We start from the raw sequence: 16,229 nt of genomic DNA on the forward strand, positions 1-16,229 counted from the left end.
TTGGTTTAGTATGAATTATGTATGCAAAATGTTCATAAAATTCCCAGGATTTAGTATGCTCTCAGTAAACATCATTTGAATAATGATATTTGTCTTAAACTGGAAAGATTTCAAACATTAAGTGCAAAAAATTCCTCTGTGACCTGCATATTTTTTCATGTAAAAATACTCCAAACATTTTTAAAGTATTACTAAAAATATTATATGTTCTGTATCATTTCAGATGCATTAAGTTTCTGTTGTGTCTCTGGACTCACCTCAACCTCATGGAAAATCAGAACAATGTCACAGAATTTGTTTTCATAGGACTGTGGGGAAATAAGCAATTAGAACTACTCTTCTTTCTCTTGTTCCTGCTGTGCTACCTGGCTGTCTTAATGGGAAACTTCATCATCTTACACATCATCACCTGCAGCCGTCTAATCAAACAACCAATGTACTATTTTCTCTGTCACCTTTCCGTCATGGATCTCTGCTACACCTCCACTGTGGTCCCAGGCTAATCAGGGACTTAGGTGCAGCAAGAAAAAACATTTCCTATAACAACTGTATGGCCCAGCTCTTCACTGCCCACTTGCTGGGGGGTGTGGAGATATTCATCTTGGTGTCCATGGCTTTAGACCGCTACATTGCCATTGTCAAGCCCCTGCACTACATGGTCCTCATGAACCGGCGGAGGTGTAACATGTTGGTCTTCATGGCCTGGGGTGTGGGTTTTTGGCACTCTGTCGCTCTATTGCTCATGGTACTCAACTTGCCTTTCTGTGGTCCTAATCAGATCGATCACTACATATGTGATGTGAAGCCTCTTTTGAAACTGGTGTGCAAAGACATTCATGTTGTTAGTGTCTTAGTGATTGCTAATTCAGGAATGGTGGCAGTTGTCATTTTTCTTATCCTGGTGGCTTCTTATATTCTCATATTATATAATCTTAGGACATACTCCTCCGTAGGGAGATGCAAAGCTCTCTCCACCTGCAGCTCTCATATTACAGTTGTAGTTTTATTCTTTGTGCCCTGTATCTATATTTACATTCTACCTGCAGGGAGTGAGAACAAGGATAAGGAAATCTCTGTGTTTTATACTGTGATTGCCCCTATGCTGAATCCTCTCATCTACACCCTGAGAAACATGGAGATGAAAATCGCCATGGGGAAGGTGTGGTCTAAAATGGCACATTCAGAAATCAAGTCAAGAGGCTGATTTTCATTGTGCTTTCAATCCTGTGTCCCCAGAGCACTGACCAGTTGTGATCTCATAGAAAGCATATGAGCTCTCTTTGGGGAGCTGGACTAAAAACCTCTGAAGTTAGTATGAGCCAAAGAAGCAAGTCATTGTAATTCAGATTGCAATCTGTGCTTTAAAGAGTCCAGTTAGTTCCAGTTGTGAGCACTTGGATTTGAGGAATTCAAGAAATGCCCTTCCACAGCTCATCTCTGATCAAATCACTAGTCACTCAAAAAAATTTATATGGATCCCTATTTTCCTTGAAACAAAATCCAACCTTCTCACTTGTTTACCATAAATGTCCCTAAATTGGTTCAGCTCTAACTGGTTCTATCAGAGGTCATCACACTGGAAGAAAGTATGGTGTTACAATGACAGGCTTTGGAGTCAGGGAGAGCTGGGTTACATATTGACTCTGCAAGTTTTTATCTCTGGGTTCTTTTTTTTTAATTAATTAATTTATTTTTTCTGCATAACAGTATTCATTGTTTTTGCACAACACCCAGTGCTCCATGCAATACGTGCCCTCCCTATTACCCACCACCTGGTTCCCCCATCCTCCCACCCCCGCCCCTTCAAAACCCTCAGGTTGTTTTTCAGAGTCCATAGTCTCTTATGGTTCGCCTCCCCTTCCAATTTCCCTCAACTTCCTTCTCCTCTCCATCTCCCCATGTCCTCCATGTCATTTGTTATGCTCCACAAATAAGTGAGACCATATGATACTTGACTCTCTCTGCTTGACTTATTTCACTCAGCATAATCTCTTCCAGTCCCGTCCATGTTGCTACAAAAGTTGGGTATTCATCCTTTCTTTCTTTCTTTCTTTCTTTTTTTTTTTTTAATAAACATATAATGTATTTTTATCTCCAGGGATACAGGTCTTTTTTTTTTTTTAAGATTTTATTATTTATTTATTTATTTATTTATTTAACTTTTTTAAAATTTCTTTTTTTTTCCCATTTTATTTATTTTTTTCAGCATAACAGTATTCATTGTTTTTGCACAACACCCAGTGCTCCATGCAAAATGTGCCCTCCCTATTACCCACCACCTGTTACCCCAACCTCCCACCCCTGACCCTTCAAAACCCTCAGGTTGTTTTTCAGAGTCCATAGTCTCTTATGGTTCGCCTCCCCTCCCCAATGTCCATTGGGGAAGATTTTATTATTTATTAGACAGAGATCACAAATAGGCAGAGAGGCAGTTGGTGGCGGGGGCGGGGAATCAGACTCCCTGCTGAGCAGAGAGCCGGATGTTGGGCTTGATCCCAGGACCCTGAGATCATGACCTGAGCTGAAGGCAGAGGCTTTAACCCTCTGAGCCACCCAGGCACCCTGTCTCTGGGTCTTGGCAATTTGATTTAATTATGCATGTGTCTATGAAATGGGGTAATATTATAGCTCATGAAGATATACTATCACTTGGACAAACACACGTGAAGTTTTAATACAGCATACGGCTCATTGAAAAGCCACGTTATGTAATTCCCTCTTTCTCTGTCTTTCCTTCTGTGTGTCCCTTCTCCTGGATGCTTTCATCCAGCTACACTGGGTCCATTTACATTCTCCAAACACGCTCTACAATCTGTCAGCTTTTGGGTTGTATATCAGCTATCTCCTCTGCTTAGGAGTCCCCACGCCATGCCTGAGGGTCCATGTCTTATCTATAGTTCACACTGCTCATTTTTCCTATTCAGGAAGACTTGGCAGATCCAGCAGACTAGAAGTCGTTCTGATTCCTGGCCTGTTCTTTTGTTGCTATCCAGCAGTGTGTTTTCTCCACCTGAAATGACCCTATGTCCTATCTACGTGCATCTTCTTGTGAACTGTGCTTTCACCAGATTGTCTGAGAAATAGAGTATGTGGTACATCTTTATTTTTCTTTTTATCTTTCTTTTTTTCTAAAAGTAAACTTGGCACAAATTAATATGTAAACAAATAGTAGCTGAATTAAATTCTATGATAATAATCTTTATTTTATGTGACTATATGCATTGTTCTTATATATCTAGAACTTGTCCTTGTGTCATGAACAATCATGCATTAACCATAAGAAAAGCGATGTCAAAAGGCTAAGAATTTAATGTATAATCCCCTGTGCCTATAAAGGGTATAATGAAATTTGCAGACCACCAGATGCTTAGAATAGTTTTTTTGTTGTTGTTTTTTTAATTTTCTGCATTAAGGTGGCACTACTCCCTCCATTATTGGTTACCTCTTTGTCCATTGATCATATAACATAATCTCAGCTCTGTGCTTCCAATCATTTCCAATTTCTTTCTGCCCAGAATTAGTCTTTTCTCAGCAGAATGATTTCATTGTTTCCACACAAACTTAGCTTCATTCAGTTACTTCTTGAGTTAACTCAGTTAACTTCTTGAGTAACTCTTCAGTTACTCCAGAGTCAAGGCAAAAGTCAAAGATAAGTCATGGAGGTAGTAGGTATTATCTTAGTGTCTGGCACCAGTTTTTTGATGTTTCAAATCTTAGGAACTTTTACATATATAACTAATAATCTTTTTTTTCCTACTAGACCCATGAAAGCCTCCAGAATATGATAGGAAAATATTTTGTCTGTCCCATAGGAAATTGAATTTAACAGCTTATTCATCTATCTATTTGATGGCTTAATGCAGACTTCGGCAAAAGTGTTTTGGAATTTTTTTTAAGTATACAAATGCCATGTGCATCTGTGTGTGTGTGTGTGTGTGTGTAAAACGGCTGTGCCTGTGCATGTGTTGTTTTGGGACTCCTGGGGTTCTTGCAATATTTTAGTACAGGTCAGGGAAATTCCTATCTCATTAGAAAGAATGCCTTGCAACAAAATTTAAGTATATATAAGTATATAAATATATGTGTATATATATAAATATATGTGTGTATATATGTGTGTGTGTGTATTTATACACGTATTTTTTTTCTATTCTTTTTCCAAAGGTCCAAATGTTTTATTGGCAAAAAATGGATGACACTGTATTTAAAGCTGACAAATAAAATATAACAAATTAAATTATTTATCAATTTATTAATAGATTCCATTAATCTACATAGGAATTTACTACTTATTTAAAATCTCATTTTTTTAAATTTATTTATTTATTTTTATTTGCTTATTTACAGCATAACAGTGTTCATTGTTTTGGCATCACACACAGTGCTCCATGCAGTACGTGCCCTCCCTATTACCCACCACCTGATTCCTCAACCTCCCACCACCCACCCCCTCCTGCTGCCCCTTCAAAACCTTCTGGTTGTTTTTCAGAGTCCATAGTCTCTTATGGTTCATCTCCCCTTCCAGTTTCCCTCAACTCCCTCTCCTCTCCATCTCCCCATGTCCTCATTGTTATTTGTTATGCTCCACAAAGAAGTGAGACCATATGATACTTGACTCTCTCTGCTTGACTTATTTCGCTCAGCATAATTTCTTCCAGTCCTGTCCATGTTGCTACAAAAGTTGGGTATTCGTCCTTTCTGATGGAGGCATAATACTCCATTGTGTATATGGACCACATCTTCCTTATCCATTCATCCATTGAAGGGCATCTTGGTTCTTTCCACAGTTTGGCGACCGTAGCCATTGCTGCAATAAACATTGGGGTACAAATGGCCCTTCTTTTCACTACATCTGTATCTTTGGGGTAAATACCCAGCAGTGCAATTGCAGGGTCATAGGGAAGCTCTATTTTTAATTTCTTCAGGAATCTCCACACTGTTCTCCAAAGTGGCTGCACTAACTTGCATTCCCACCAACAGTGTAAGAGGGTTCCCCTTTCTCCACATCCTCTCCAGCACACGTTGTTTTCTGTCTTGCTAATTTTGGCCATTCTAACTGGTGTTAGGTGGTATCTCAATGTGGTTTTAATTTGAATCTCCCTGATGGCTAGTGATGATGAACATTTTTTCATGTGTCTGATAGCCATTTGTATGTCTTCGTTGGAGAAGTGTCTGTTCATATCTTCTGCCCATTTTTTGATATGATTATCTGTTTTGTGTGTGTTGAGTTTGAGAAGTTCTTTGTAGATCCTGGATATCAACCTTTTGTCTGTACTGTCATTTACAAATATCTTCTCCCATTCCGTGGATGCCTCTTTGTTTTGTTGACTGTTTCCTTTGCTGTGCAGAAGCTTTTGATCTTGATGAAGTCCCAAAAGTTCATTTTTGTTTTTGTTTCCTTGGCCTTTGGAGACATATCTTGAAAGAAGTTGCTGTGGCTGATATCGAAGAGGTTACTGCCTATGTTCTCCTCTAGGATTCTGAGAGATTCCTGTCTCACGTTGAGGACTTTTATCCATTTCGAGTTTATCTTTGTGAATGGTGTAAGAGAATGGTCGAGTTTCATTCTTCTACATATCGCTGTCCAGTTTTCCCAGCACCATTTATTGAAGAGACTGTCTTTTTTCCATTGAATATTTTTTCCTGTTTTTCAAAGATTATCTGACCATAGAGTTGAGGGTCCATATCTGGGCTCTCTACTCTGTTCCACTGGTCTATCCAAGCCTCCCTCAAAAACATTGAAAAATCCAGAATACACCAGCTGTCTCTACACCTTAAAGAACTGGAGAATCAACAACAAATCAAACCAACTCCACATGCAAGAAGGGAAATAATCAAGATTAGAGCAGAGATCAATGAGGTAGAAACGAGAGATACAGTAGAACGTATCAATGAAACTAGAAGCTGGTTTTTTGAGAGAATCAATAAGATCAATAAACCATTGGCCACACTAATCCAAAAGAAAAGAGAGAAAGCCCAAATTAATAAAATTATGAATGAAAAGGGAGAGATCACAACACCAAGGAAGTAGAAACAATCATCAGAAACTATTACCAACAGTTATATGCCAATAAGCTAAGCAACCTAGATGAAATGGATGCATTCCTGGAAAGCTACACCTCCCAAAATTGAACCAGGAAGAAATTGACAACCTGAATAGACCGATATCTAGTAATGAGATTGAAGCAGTGATCAAAAACCTCCCAAAAAACAAGAGCCCAGGACCTGACGGATTCCCTGGGGAATTCTACCAAACTTTCAAAGAAGAAATAACACCAATTCTCCTGAAGCTGTTCCAAAAAATTGAAGCAGAAGGAAAACTTCCAGACTCTTTTTATGAAGCCAGCATTACACTGATCCCCAAACCAGGCAAAGACCCTACCAAAAAGGAGAATTTCAGACCAATATCACTGATGAATACGGATGCAAAGATTCTCAACAAGATCCTAGCAAACAGGATCCAGCAGCACATTCAAAAGATTATCCACCATGACCTGGTGGGATTCATCCCTGGGTTGCAAGGTTGGTTCAACATTCGCAAATCAATCAGTGTGATAGAACACATCAATAAGAGAAGAGAGAAGAACCACATGGTCCTCTCAATTGATGCAGAAAAAGCATTTGACAAAATCCAGCATCCATTCCTGATGAAAACGCTTCAAAGTATAGGGATAGAGGGAACATTCCTGAACTTCATAAAATCTATCTATGAAAGACCCACAGCAAATATCATCCTCAATGGGAAAAAGCTTGCAGCCTTCCCGTTGAGATCAGGAACACGACAAGGATGCCCACTCTCACCACTCTTGTTCAACATAGTATTAGAAGTTCTAGCAACGGCAATCAGACAACAAAGAGAAATAAATGTATCCAAATTGGCAAGGAAGAAGTCAAACTCTCTCTCTTCGCAGATGACATGATTCTTTATATGGAAAACCCCAAAGACTCCACCCCCAAACTACTAGAACTCATACAGCAATTCAGTAATGTGGCAGGATACAAAGTCAATGTACAGAAATCAGTGGCTTTCTTATACACTAACAATGAAAATACAGAAAGGGAAATTAGAGAATCGATTCCATTTACTATAGCACCAAGAACCATAAGATACCTGGGCATAAACCTAACCAAAGAAGTAAAGGACCTGTAGTCGAGGAACTACAGAACACTCATGAAAAAAACTGAAGAAGACACAAAAAGATGGAAGACTGTTCCATGCTCTTGGATTGGAAGAATAAACATTGTTAAAATGTCTATACTGCCTAGAGCAATCTATACTTTTAATGCCATTCCGATCAAAATTCCACCGATATTTTTCAAAGAGCTGGAGCAAATAATCCTAAAATTTGTATGGAGCCAGAAGAGACCCCGAATTGCTAAGGAAATGTTGAAAAACAAAAACAAAACTGGCGGCATCACGTTACCCGATTTCAAGCTTTACTACAAAGCTGTGATCACCAAGACAGCGTGGTAACAAAGAAATCTGTTACACAGCTTCTTTCTTTATGCCCCAGAGTTATCAGAAAACACCAGGCTGGAAGAAGCTTAGATACCTTGTCAGGGGCCTAAGGCGAAGACCAGAGGCCCAAACTAGCTTAGCTGTAAGGTTGTAGGTGACTCCCTGCCCCAGCCCCCTCTCCTAATCCTTCAACTGTGTTCAACCCTGTATTGGTCTGTAGGCATCCATTGTGAGGGCTGATTCAGATACTGTACCTAAAACATCCCCTAAGAGATATTTAGTAAAATCAAAATGGTCTCAAAAAGTTGGCCGGGCACCTGGGTGGCTCAGTGGGTTAAGCCTCTGCCTTCGGCTCAGGTCATGATCCCAGGGTCATAGATGGAGCCCTGTGTCGGGCTCTCTGCTCAGCAGGGAGACTACTTCCTCCTCTCTCTCTGCCTGCCTCTCTGCCTACTTGTGATCTATGTCTGTCAAATAAATTTAAAAAATCTTTAAAAAAATAAAAACAAATTAAAACAATCTCTGTTTCCTTAAAAAAAAAAAAAGTTGTTGATTTAGGTACAGAGTGAAGGCTGAAGTATTTAGAACTGATTGCTTTGAAATATCTATTTTATGTGACACCGTAATCATGGGGTTCTCTTGATGACGAGAACACCAGAAGAGCTAAAATCAGCCCTCAGGGTGGGCTGCCAGAGCAGGATGGAAGGCCTGATTCAACTCTGGACCTTCCCATTTCTGTGTCTTTCATATAATAGAGCCTCCATGAATAGAGTTAAGTTCTCACATGCAGGTGATTCTGAGGGAATATGGTGTGCCAGGTGCATTATGGTGGCCAGGAATTTAAGATCTCAGTTAGGAAGACCTGCTTGGCACCAGCAAGCTGTATGATTTTGAGCATAGTAGACATGATATTCCTAGTTGAATTTTTGGTACATGGTAAATATCCTATAAATGATTGGAACAGTTGCCTTTGTTTTAAGACTTTAGAATTTAAGGTTTTTGTTTAGAGGTGTTAAATAGTATGGCTGGTAAAATGTTGTATCCAAGCTCTCTCAGTTTGAAGTCTCAAGTTTTTGAAAACTCTGTTCCTTATCTATCTATTAACAGCAGCAAAAGTTCTATTTTTACTCATTATGTTAGTGGAAGAAGCACTGATGTTTCTTGGTTCCTTCTATCTGAAGCTACCCACTGATGAGGAAGGGAGGTGGCGATGCTGGTGATTTTCTCTGTGAAGCTAACTATTGGCTTGACTAGAACTTGATTTCTGGGGTCAAGGGTGTCTCCTCAGTACACTTTTTCATTAGAAGGAAGGAAAAACCTTGGAAGCTTTTGAAAGGCTGCCTCTATTTACTAAATGTCCTCAAGCCATTGGTCTCTTTCTGCTGGTACAAGGTTTTCTGATTGGATTCTCAAGCACTGTTAGCCTATTATTCTCCTCCAATTCTTTATCTCCCATGTTTTCTTTCAGTGTTATTTAGTTCTGTCCACCCATATTATAAATTCTATGATAAACTTGTGAGAGAAAATAGGTATAATGCTTTCACTGTTACCTTTTACATATTATATGGTTTACTGAAACCTGTTTCTTTTATTTCAACTGAATACGTTTCCTTATTATTTTGAGACTATCTTTAGAAGTTCTTCTGTGTTGATAATTCTGTGTCAACTTGCTTCTTATTCCTCATGCAAATATGCTTTCCTTGGGCTCTTCCTTCAGTGCATCCAGATACGCAAATTGTAATTGAATTCAGCTCTGAATCCAACTGGAAATCTTTCTCACAATAACCGTCAGGGCAATTAAAAGTAGGCTTCTGTCCCTTGAGACTCAAGCATTTTTGAGAATGCTTGACCTGTCCATTTTGCTGAGATTCCTGGCCTATCTGTCCCATCCAAGTGGGTACTTGTTGTAAGAATTCTGGTCTCAGACTTTTTGGTTTCTGACTTTGAAATGCTTTATGATCTCAATTTAAGTACAAGAATGATTTAGTTTTCCCTATGTAAGCTTAATTTGGTCATTGCCTCTTTGAAATTTATGACAAACAACGTCTCCGCCATATGTTCAAGGAATATATTGCTTCCCAATGCCAGGTATGAATCCATACCTAATGATGTTCTAACTACATCTACTTGTTGATGACTTGGTGCTGTTCATGCAGTTTTATGATATTGCAAATAAGTATCTAGAGGTAGAATAGGTAGAAAATGCTTACGAAGTATTTTATTTATTTTAATTATTGAAAGAGACAGAAAGAGAGCCTGCAAGAATGTGTCACAGTGTGGGGGGTGAGGAACAGAGGTAAAGGGAAGGAAACTGACTGTGTTCAGAGCAAAGCCTGATGTGGGCCTTCATCCCACAACCCTGAGATCATGACCTGAGCTAAAGCCAAGAGTGGGATGCTCAACCAACTGAGCCACCCAGGTCCCCCTAGAAAATAGCTTATGATAAGCTGGAATAGATATCATCATCTGGATTTCAAATATTTTGTAAAAATGAACACTCCCTTCAGCAACATATGAGTTCTATTCCTCATATTATTAATTTGTGGGTTTTTTTTCCTCATTTTTCTCCTGATTGATGTCAATGACATTTTTGGAGTTTTATTAATTCTTCTAGAGGGTTAACATTTCTCTATTTAAGAATGTTAGTTATCTTTTTTTAATTTTTTAAAGATTTTATGTATTTGTTTGATAGAGAGAGAAAGAGAGAGAGAACACAACCAGGGGGAGCAGCAGGCAGGGCTTCCTGCTCAGCAAGGAGCCAGCCATGGGGCTCCATCTCAGGACCCTGAGATCATGACCTGAGCCAAAGGCTGACACTTAACCAACTGAGCCACCAGACACCCAGGTGCCACGCCAAGAATGTTAGTTATGTCAGCCCTTTCTTTCCTTAGCTTATTACATCATTACCTCTATTTTGTTTGGATTTTGCTTTGGTTTAGTTTCCAGGATCTTGACTCCTGAGATACTTATAACTCATTGATTACTAAACATAGCTGCTTTTAATAATAGAAGTGATATCACTACACATTACACACTTTTAAAATAATGACAAAAGATGTAGTGTTCATATTAAGGCCAATAAATTCAATGCCTTAGACTGGACAAAAAAGTCTTTTAATGATATAAATACACAAGCTCCTGAAAGTTAAAGATACATATTCTCAGTGGTGTTTATTTACATCTTAAAGTAACAGAATTTATTACATTCTCTTCACACCCCCTGTCTGGATAGCTCTGGTAGTGAATTTTACCCAACATTAGAGAAAAATAATTTCTATTCTACACAAAACTCACAATAATAAAACAGAAGTGAATTCATCTTTTTTTTTAATTTAAATTTATTTATTTTTTCAGCGTAACAGTATTCAGAAGTGAATTCATCTTAAATCATTTCATTGGTCCAGCACTTTTGGATACTTCTAAATAATGCTAGATTTTCTATACATTCCTTAGAATTTTCTGTATGATTGTGTCATGTTGAAAACTACTGGTTCTACCAAATTCTTATTCAATATGAGAGACTTTCTTTTTTTATGCAAGTTTAGCATGGTTGTGCCATACAAGATCAATGCATAACATCAGTTGCATAGTTTGTATTGGAAACTACCAAACAAAAATTGGATTTTTAAATTCCAATTCCTAGAGTGTGTCTGTCAGGGGAGGATATACAAGATATGATAAGCTATCTTCTCTGTGGATTGCTACAGGCTACATTGGGTAAAAGCTTAGTCAACATTGAGCACAGTGTTGAAATGGACAAACTGTAAAATCATCAAGCTTTGATAACCTCTGTTCTGAAGGGTTATGTAGGGGAGGAGAGCTCTTCCCTTTTTCCCTTCTCTGTTCTTTGGATGATCTAGCAATTAAACTGTCATAAGACAGATTAACATATGAAAAATAAACTTCAATTTCTATGTATGGGAACCCCAAAGAAATGAAACTCCTTGATAGTCAGGCAACTGAAGTGTATATGTTCTCCTGAGCTAAGGAAAGGGGGTAGGAATTCAATGGGCACGGAAGGGAATTTGAACAAGGAAGCCCTGCAGAGACCTCCACAGTTTACCATGCCTACCGCACAGTCTTTGTAGTTTTCTCTGTTGATAACTCTCTTCCTAGACCAGGCCGTCTGTCTAAGTTCTTTTAGGCAGTTACTGGGGAAGAAAAAAAAACTCCTTTTGAACTCTTTGGCTCTGATTATTTTCAGCTCAAAACAATCCAAATATCTAAGTGGCACACTGGGACAGCCTGTGTGAACAGCATCAGACAGGCTCCTTCATTTACTCAGGATTACAAAACTTTCAAAGCCTGGCAACAGCATTAAATTTAGAAATACCATGTTCTTGCTTCTGGCTATGTAAGTCAGTTATTTAAATGCTAAAACTTTTGTGTCTTTCTATGCATATTAGAGGTAATAATGCTTCTGTCAAAATAAGCAAAATTATAAGTTTTTAAAAATTCAATGAATTTTCTTAGATTTTATTTATTTTAAAGAGAGAGGGGGAAACAGTGGGGCATACGGGCAGAGGGAGAAGGAGAAGGAGAAGTAGACTCCCTGATGATAAGGGGCTCCATCATCCCTGCACACTGAGATCTGACTTAAGCTAAAGTTAGAGTTTTCAAAGGTTGAGCCTCAAGATGCCCACTTTCTCTTAAAATTTTCATCTTTCTTATTTCTCCTACCTTCCATGTTCATGGGGAAAGAATATTTATTGTTTTATCATTCCTTTTCTTTTTCTCCTATCCCACAACCATCCATTCCAGTTAGTCCCGAACCAGGGATAGTTCTGCACCTGTTCTTATATTGCAGATTTTTGACTGTATTGGTTTATTGACTCTACACACATAACATCTTGGTAATGGGGCATACTTGGACTGTAAATGCTTGTGTGTGGTTCTCTTTGTCCTATCTCATCTCACATTTTCCTCATAGCTAACCGGGTACTATTACAGGCCACAATGGTTTCTCTCTGATTTTTCAGAAAACTGGATGAATCACAGAACAGTCAAAATTTCTTGACCTGCTCTGACTATGGCCTTTCTCCAGAGAAATAGCATCTGAGGCATGTTAATGCAAAGGAGGAAAGCAACACCCATGGAAACAGGGACATCACTCTGGGCAGTGGTTTAGCACATTGGCCAGGATTTCTCTAGAAATGCCTTTGGGAATGTAATTACTTATAGCTTTCAAAGAACTATTAATTTCTGTATTGTCACCTAAAGTTTATATTTCGTTGGTCCCAATCCTATTTTCTGCAGGAGTATGCAGATGTCGATGATTTCTAGGACCTAAATACTCTTGCTACCTTTTGCCGAAATTAAAAAATACTTTTATTTTATTAGTGGTCTGGCATTCAGATCTTAAATCAGCATTGAAATTCCTAGTCTACTTTCCTGGGTGATAACAACACCTTTCTTCATCTCTGATAGATTCGGCAAATATTTGAAGTCCACTTCCCTTGTGAAACTGTAGAAGGAGTAAGTCACATTGAAACTTCCAAAAAGATTTGCAGAGAAGTAATATGGAATTATGTGAATTACTGATTTATAATTCTCTTCATGTTGTTGCAGATTTTGATGCTGGGAATGATTTGCACAGTGAGTATCTGGGGGATGAAATGTAGCCTAAAACTAACCTGCCAGACTCTTGGATCTTATGCTTAGTGAATTATCCTTGTCATCTTGGTTTGGGAAGGGTTCCACCAAACATAATCTAAATTAATTATATGGTCTTATTCCATATAAATTCATTCCAATACTATAAGTTCTTTTGCAATATATGCTAATTCCATTCCTATAAAAATGCTTTACATATGTTAGTTTTAATTGTGTATTATTCATTGAATTTCATTGAGTCCCATTCTTGTACTTATGTACTACCCTCCACATTGTTGTTAAGAAGTAGCCTTGTTTATGCTTGAATATGTACAGTAATGAGAAATTCCTATATTTCAAGCACCTGTCATCTTAGAATAGTTTCATCTCAGTTAACTAACTTAAATTTATAGCATGCTCTTCTGCTACACTAAGGGAAAACATGAACATGTGATGGAAGTTTTATTTTATATATATATGAAATATATATATGTATATATATATATATATATATATATATGTATACATATTTGAGAGAGAGAGTCAAGCATGAGTGGGGGGTGAGCCCTGGGGGAAGAGACACAGGGAGAGAGAGAAGCAGACTCCCTGCTGAGCAGATAGCAGGATGCAAGGCTTGATTCCCGGACCCTGATATCATGACCTGAGCCAAGGACAACAGCTTAACTGACTCAACCACCCAGGCACCAATGATGGAAGCTTTAATTTAACATAAAACCCTCTATTCTTATACTGATAGTTTAACTAAGAGCACACTCAGAATTTTTATTTAGAATAACCAAGGAAGTAAAGTAATCAGTTAACTATATTTTCACAGTCCAAAAAATCACTCTAAGCATTAGGGTTAAGCATTCCCTAAGAGGACCAATTGGGCATCCAACTAACCTAAATGTTTTCCACAACAGATTGTTGAAACTGAAGTTTACCTGATCAGTTATGAAGTCCATGTTATGGTATTTGTTTTTCCTTTATTTTCCTACTGGCCTTGGTTGTGTGGAGGTGCATGACGCTTTCTGTGGTTCTAAACTAATCCATTTTGAACCAAAGTGTCACGGGCAATTTCTTATTAGCTCATATATTCCTCATTAAAATTCTAAATTTTATAACGATGTCTTCATTGTAAAAGGAGTAAGATGGCGTTCAGAGAGATGAGGGAATTCACTCAAGGACTGCACTGGTCAGTTTCCCTAAGACGCCTCAACGTTTCTCCCTCTTCCTCTGTTGTGTTCTTCTAACCACTGGTTCAATGGTTGTCTGACATTTTTTACACATCAACTCTAACTTCAGTTTTTAACACAAGAGGTGTCTATAATATCTCTGCCATCAAAATGTTATTTTTATGGCAATAAATTTCCTCCCTTTTTCCCTTTTACATCTGCTCTCTGCAGCGATCATGTGTAATGACCCTCAGGTTACAGGGTGAGATGGGTAAGTAGCACGATTGTGGATTCAATGCCAATGATGGTCTAGAAACAAGGAAGAATCCTGATTTAAACAATCTACATGTTGGTGAAACTGAAGGGAAATTATTTAAAATGATTTAGAATGAGAGAATTCCAGACAACATTTGTTAAGTAGTCTGTATATCTTTATTTCCATAAATAGTCAGGAAGAGAGCCTCCGTGTCTGTTCACCCATCATCTTGCATATTCTTTTCTAGTCAGTTATAGATTCAGGATAGTCTTTTCATGCTTTCCTCACGACATCCATCATCATCCCACCCAGTTTTATTCCATGAAATTAGTCCCAAATTGAGGTAGAATCAGGATTTCTGTCTCTAGACATTCACATAGTATTACTCCTGTGTCGTGAGAAATGATTAGATTTTCTTGATCTGAGTTTCTTCTTTTTAAAATCAGAGATCTGGATTAGTCAAGTGAATTCTGCCTTTAAATTGTTTGCAGTCTTCTTGAGTAATAATTCTTCTTAAACCAAATTGTTTTAGGTAAATAACTGTTCCTGAAAAATTAACATTTTTCACCTCATTAACAAAGAATAAACATCACTTGCAATGAGTAGAAAATAGGTCAATAATTTCTACCTCCCTAAAACTTTTCAACAAAAGTGTAGTTAAGGTTAAATGCTGAATACCCTGTAGCTCGTATTATTTTAAAAAAATGTAGAAAAACAATAAAAATTACTCCTTTTTGAAGTTAGAATTTAGAATAATAATTCAAAGCAGAACTTCTCTCCTACCTTATGGACCATTTCCTGAATGCCTTTCTGTTAACTCTCTATAGAAACGAAATATAATATAGTGTTATATCATATCATATCATATATAGATAGTATATATAAAATATATAGAGGTATAATACGCATATGTGTATAGATGTATGTATCTATATATGATAGTCCTTAGGACTATACAACACATAAATAATAAGTTTGAGATTCCCTACTGTTGATGATTTCTATATAACTTTGCTACAAATGCATTCTGAGTTTTTTAAATAGACATCTGGAGGCCTAGATATGACTGTCCCAGCAGGTCCAGAGAAATACAGGAAGTGCACTAGCTGTTCAAACCCACTGGGGACAGATAATTCCTCATCACTGAGAAATAAAACTCCTCAAAATGCATTCTCTCTATTCTTAATTTATTTTGTATCAATAAATAATGTCTTAAAATTACACATCAGATACCAAAGGTGCAAATAAAGGAATGTTGCATTTATTTTGTTTCAATAAATTTCGCTGAGTGCAACCTGACCACTACATTTGACTAATGTTATCTTCTGTATCATCCCCCTTTTTGACACTGGTTCCTTAGATTGTACACAAACACAGGAAATTTTTGACAAGAGCATGACATAGACACTATTGAAACTTACTTGAGCAACTTACTGATTTTATCTATCCTTTAATTGTCATCGCGACCATCAGTCACAGTATTTACATTTTAAAAATTCTCTTTAACACATGAAATGTAACTAGGAAAAATGATGAAATTGCTAATTTATTTCCACAATCTCAGTCATGAATAAACAGTCTTTATTTTGCTGTATAGTTTTTTCCCCCACTCTTCGCTTTATAAAATAACAGTGATTCCATTGGTTTAGCTTGACCAATTGGTGATATTTGGTCACATAGCAAAAAAGGAGTGTGCTTTATACAATTTAAGCTTCAGGAGTTCAGACTGGTATGTTTGCATTTCCTG

The 16,229-nt window shown here is 37.6% G+C and overlaps 1 protein-coding gene across 1 annotated transcript; it reads left to right on the plus strand.

The window, feature by feature from the left end:
* Positions 1-266: 266 nt before the first annotated feature.
* Positions 267-1,204, plus strand: LOC123948624 (olfactory receptor 4P4-like). Its single transcript, XM_046015820.1, is given in 2 exon segments — positions 267-489; positions 492-1,204. Coding segments are annotated over 2 exon segments (936 nt in total).
* Positions 1,205-16,229: the final 15,025 nt, after the last annotated feature.

This window comes from Meles meles, chromosome 8, assembly GCF_922984935.1.
Source record: "Meles meles chromosome 8, mMelMel3.1 paternal haplotype, whole genome shotgun sequence".
Taxonomy (NCBI): domain Eukaryota; kingdom Metazoa; phylum Chordata; class Mammalia; order Carnivora; family Mustelidae; genus Meles; species Meles meles.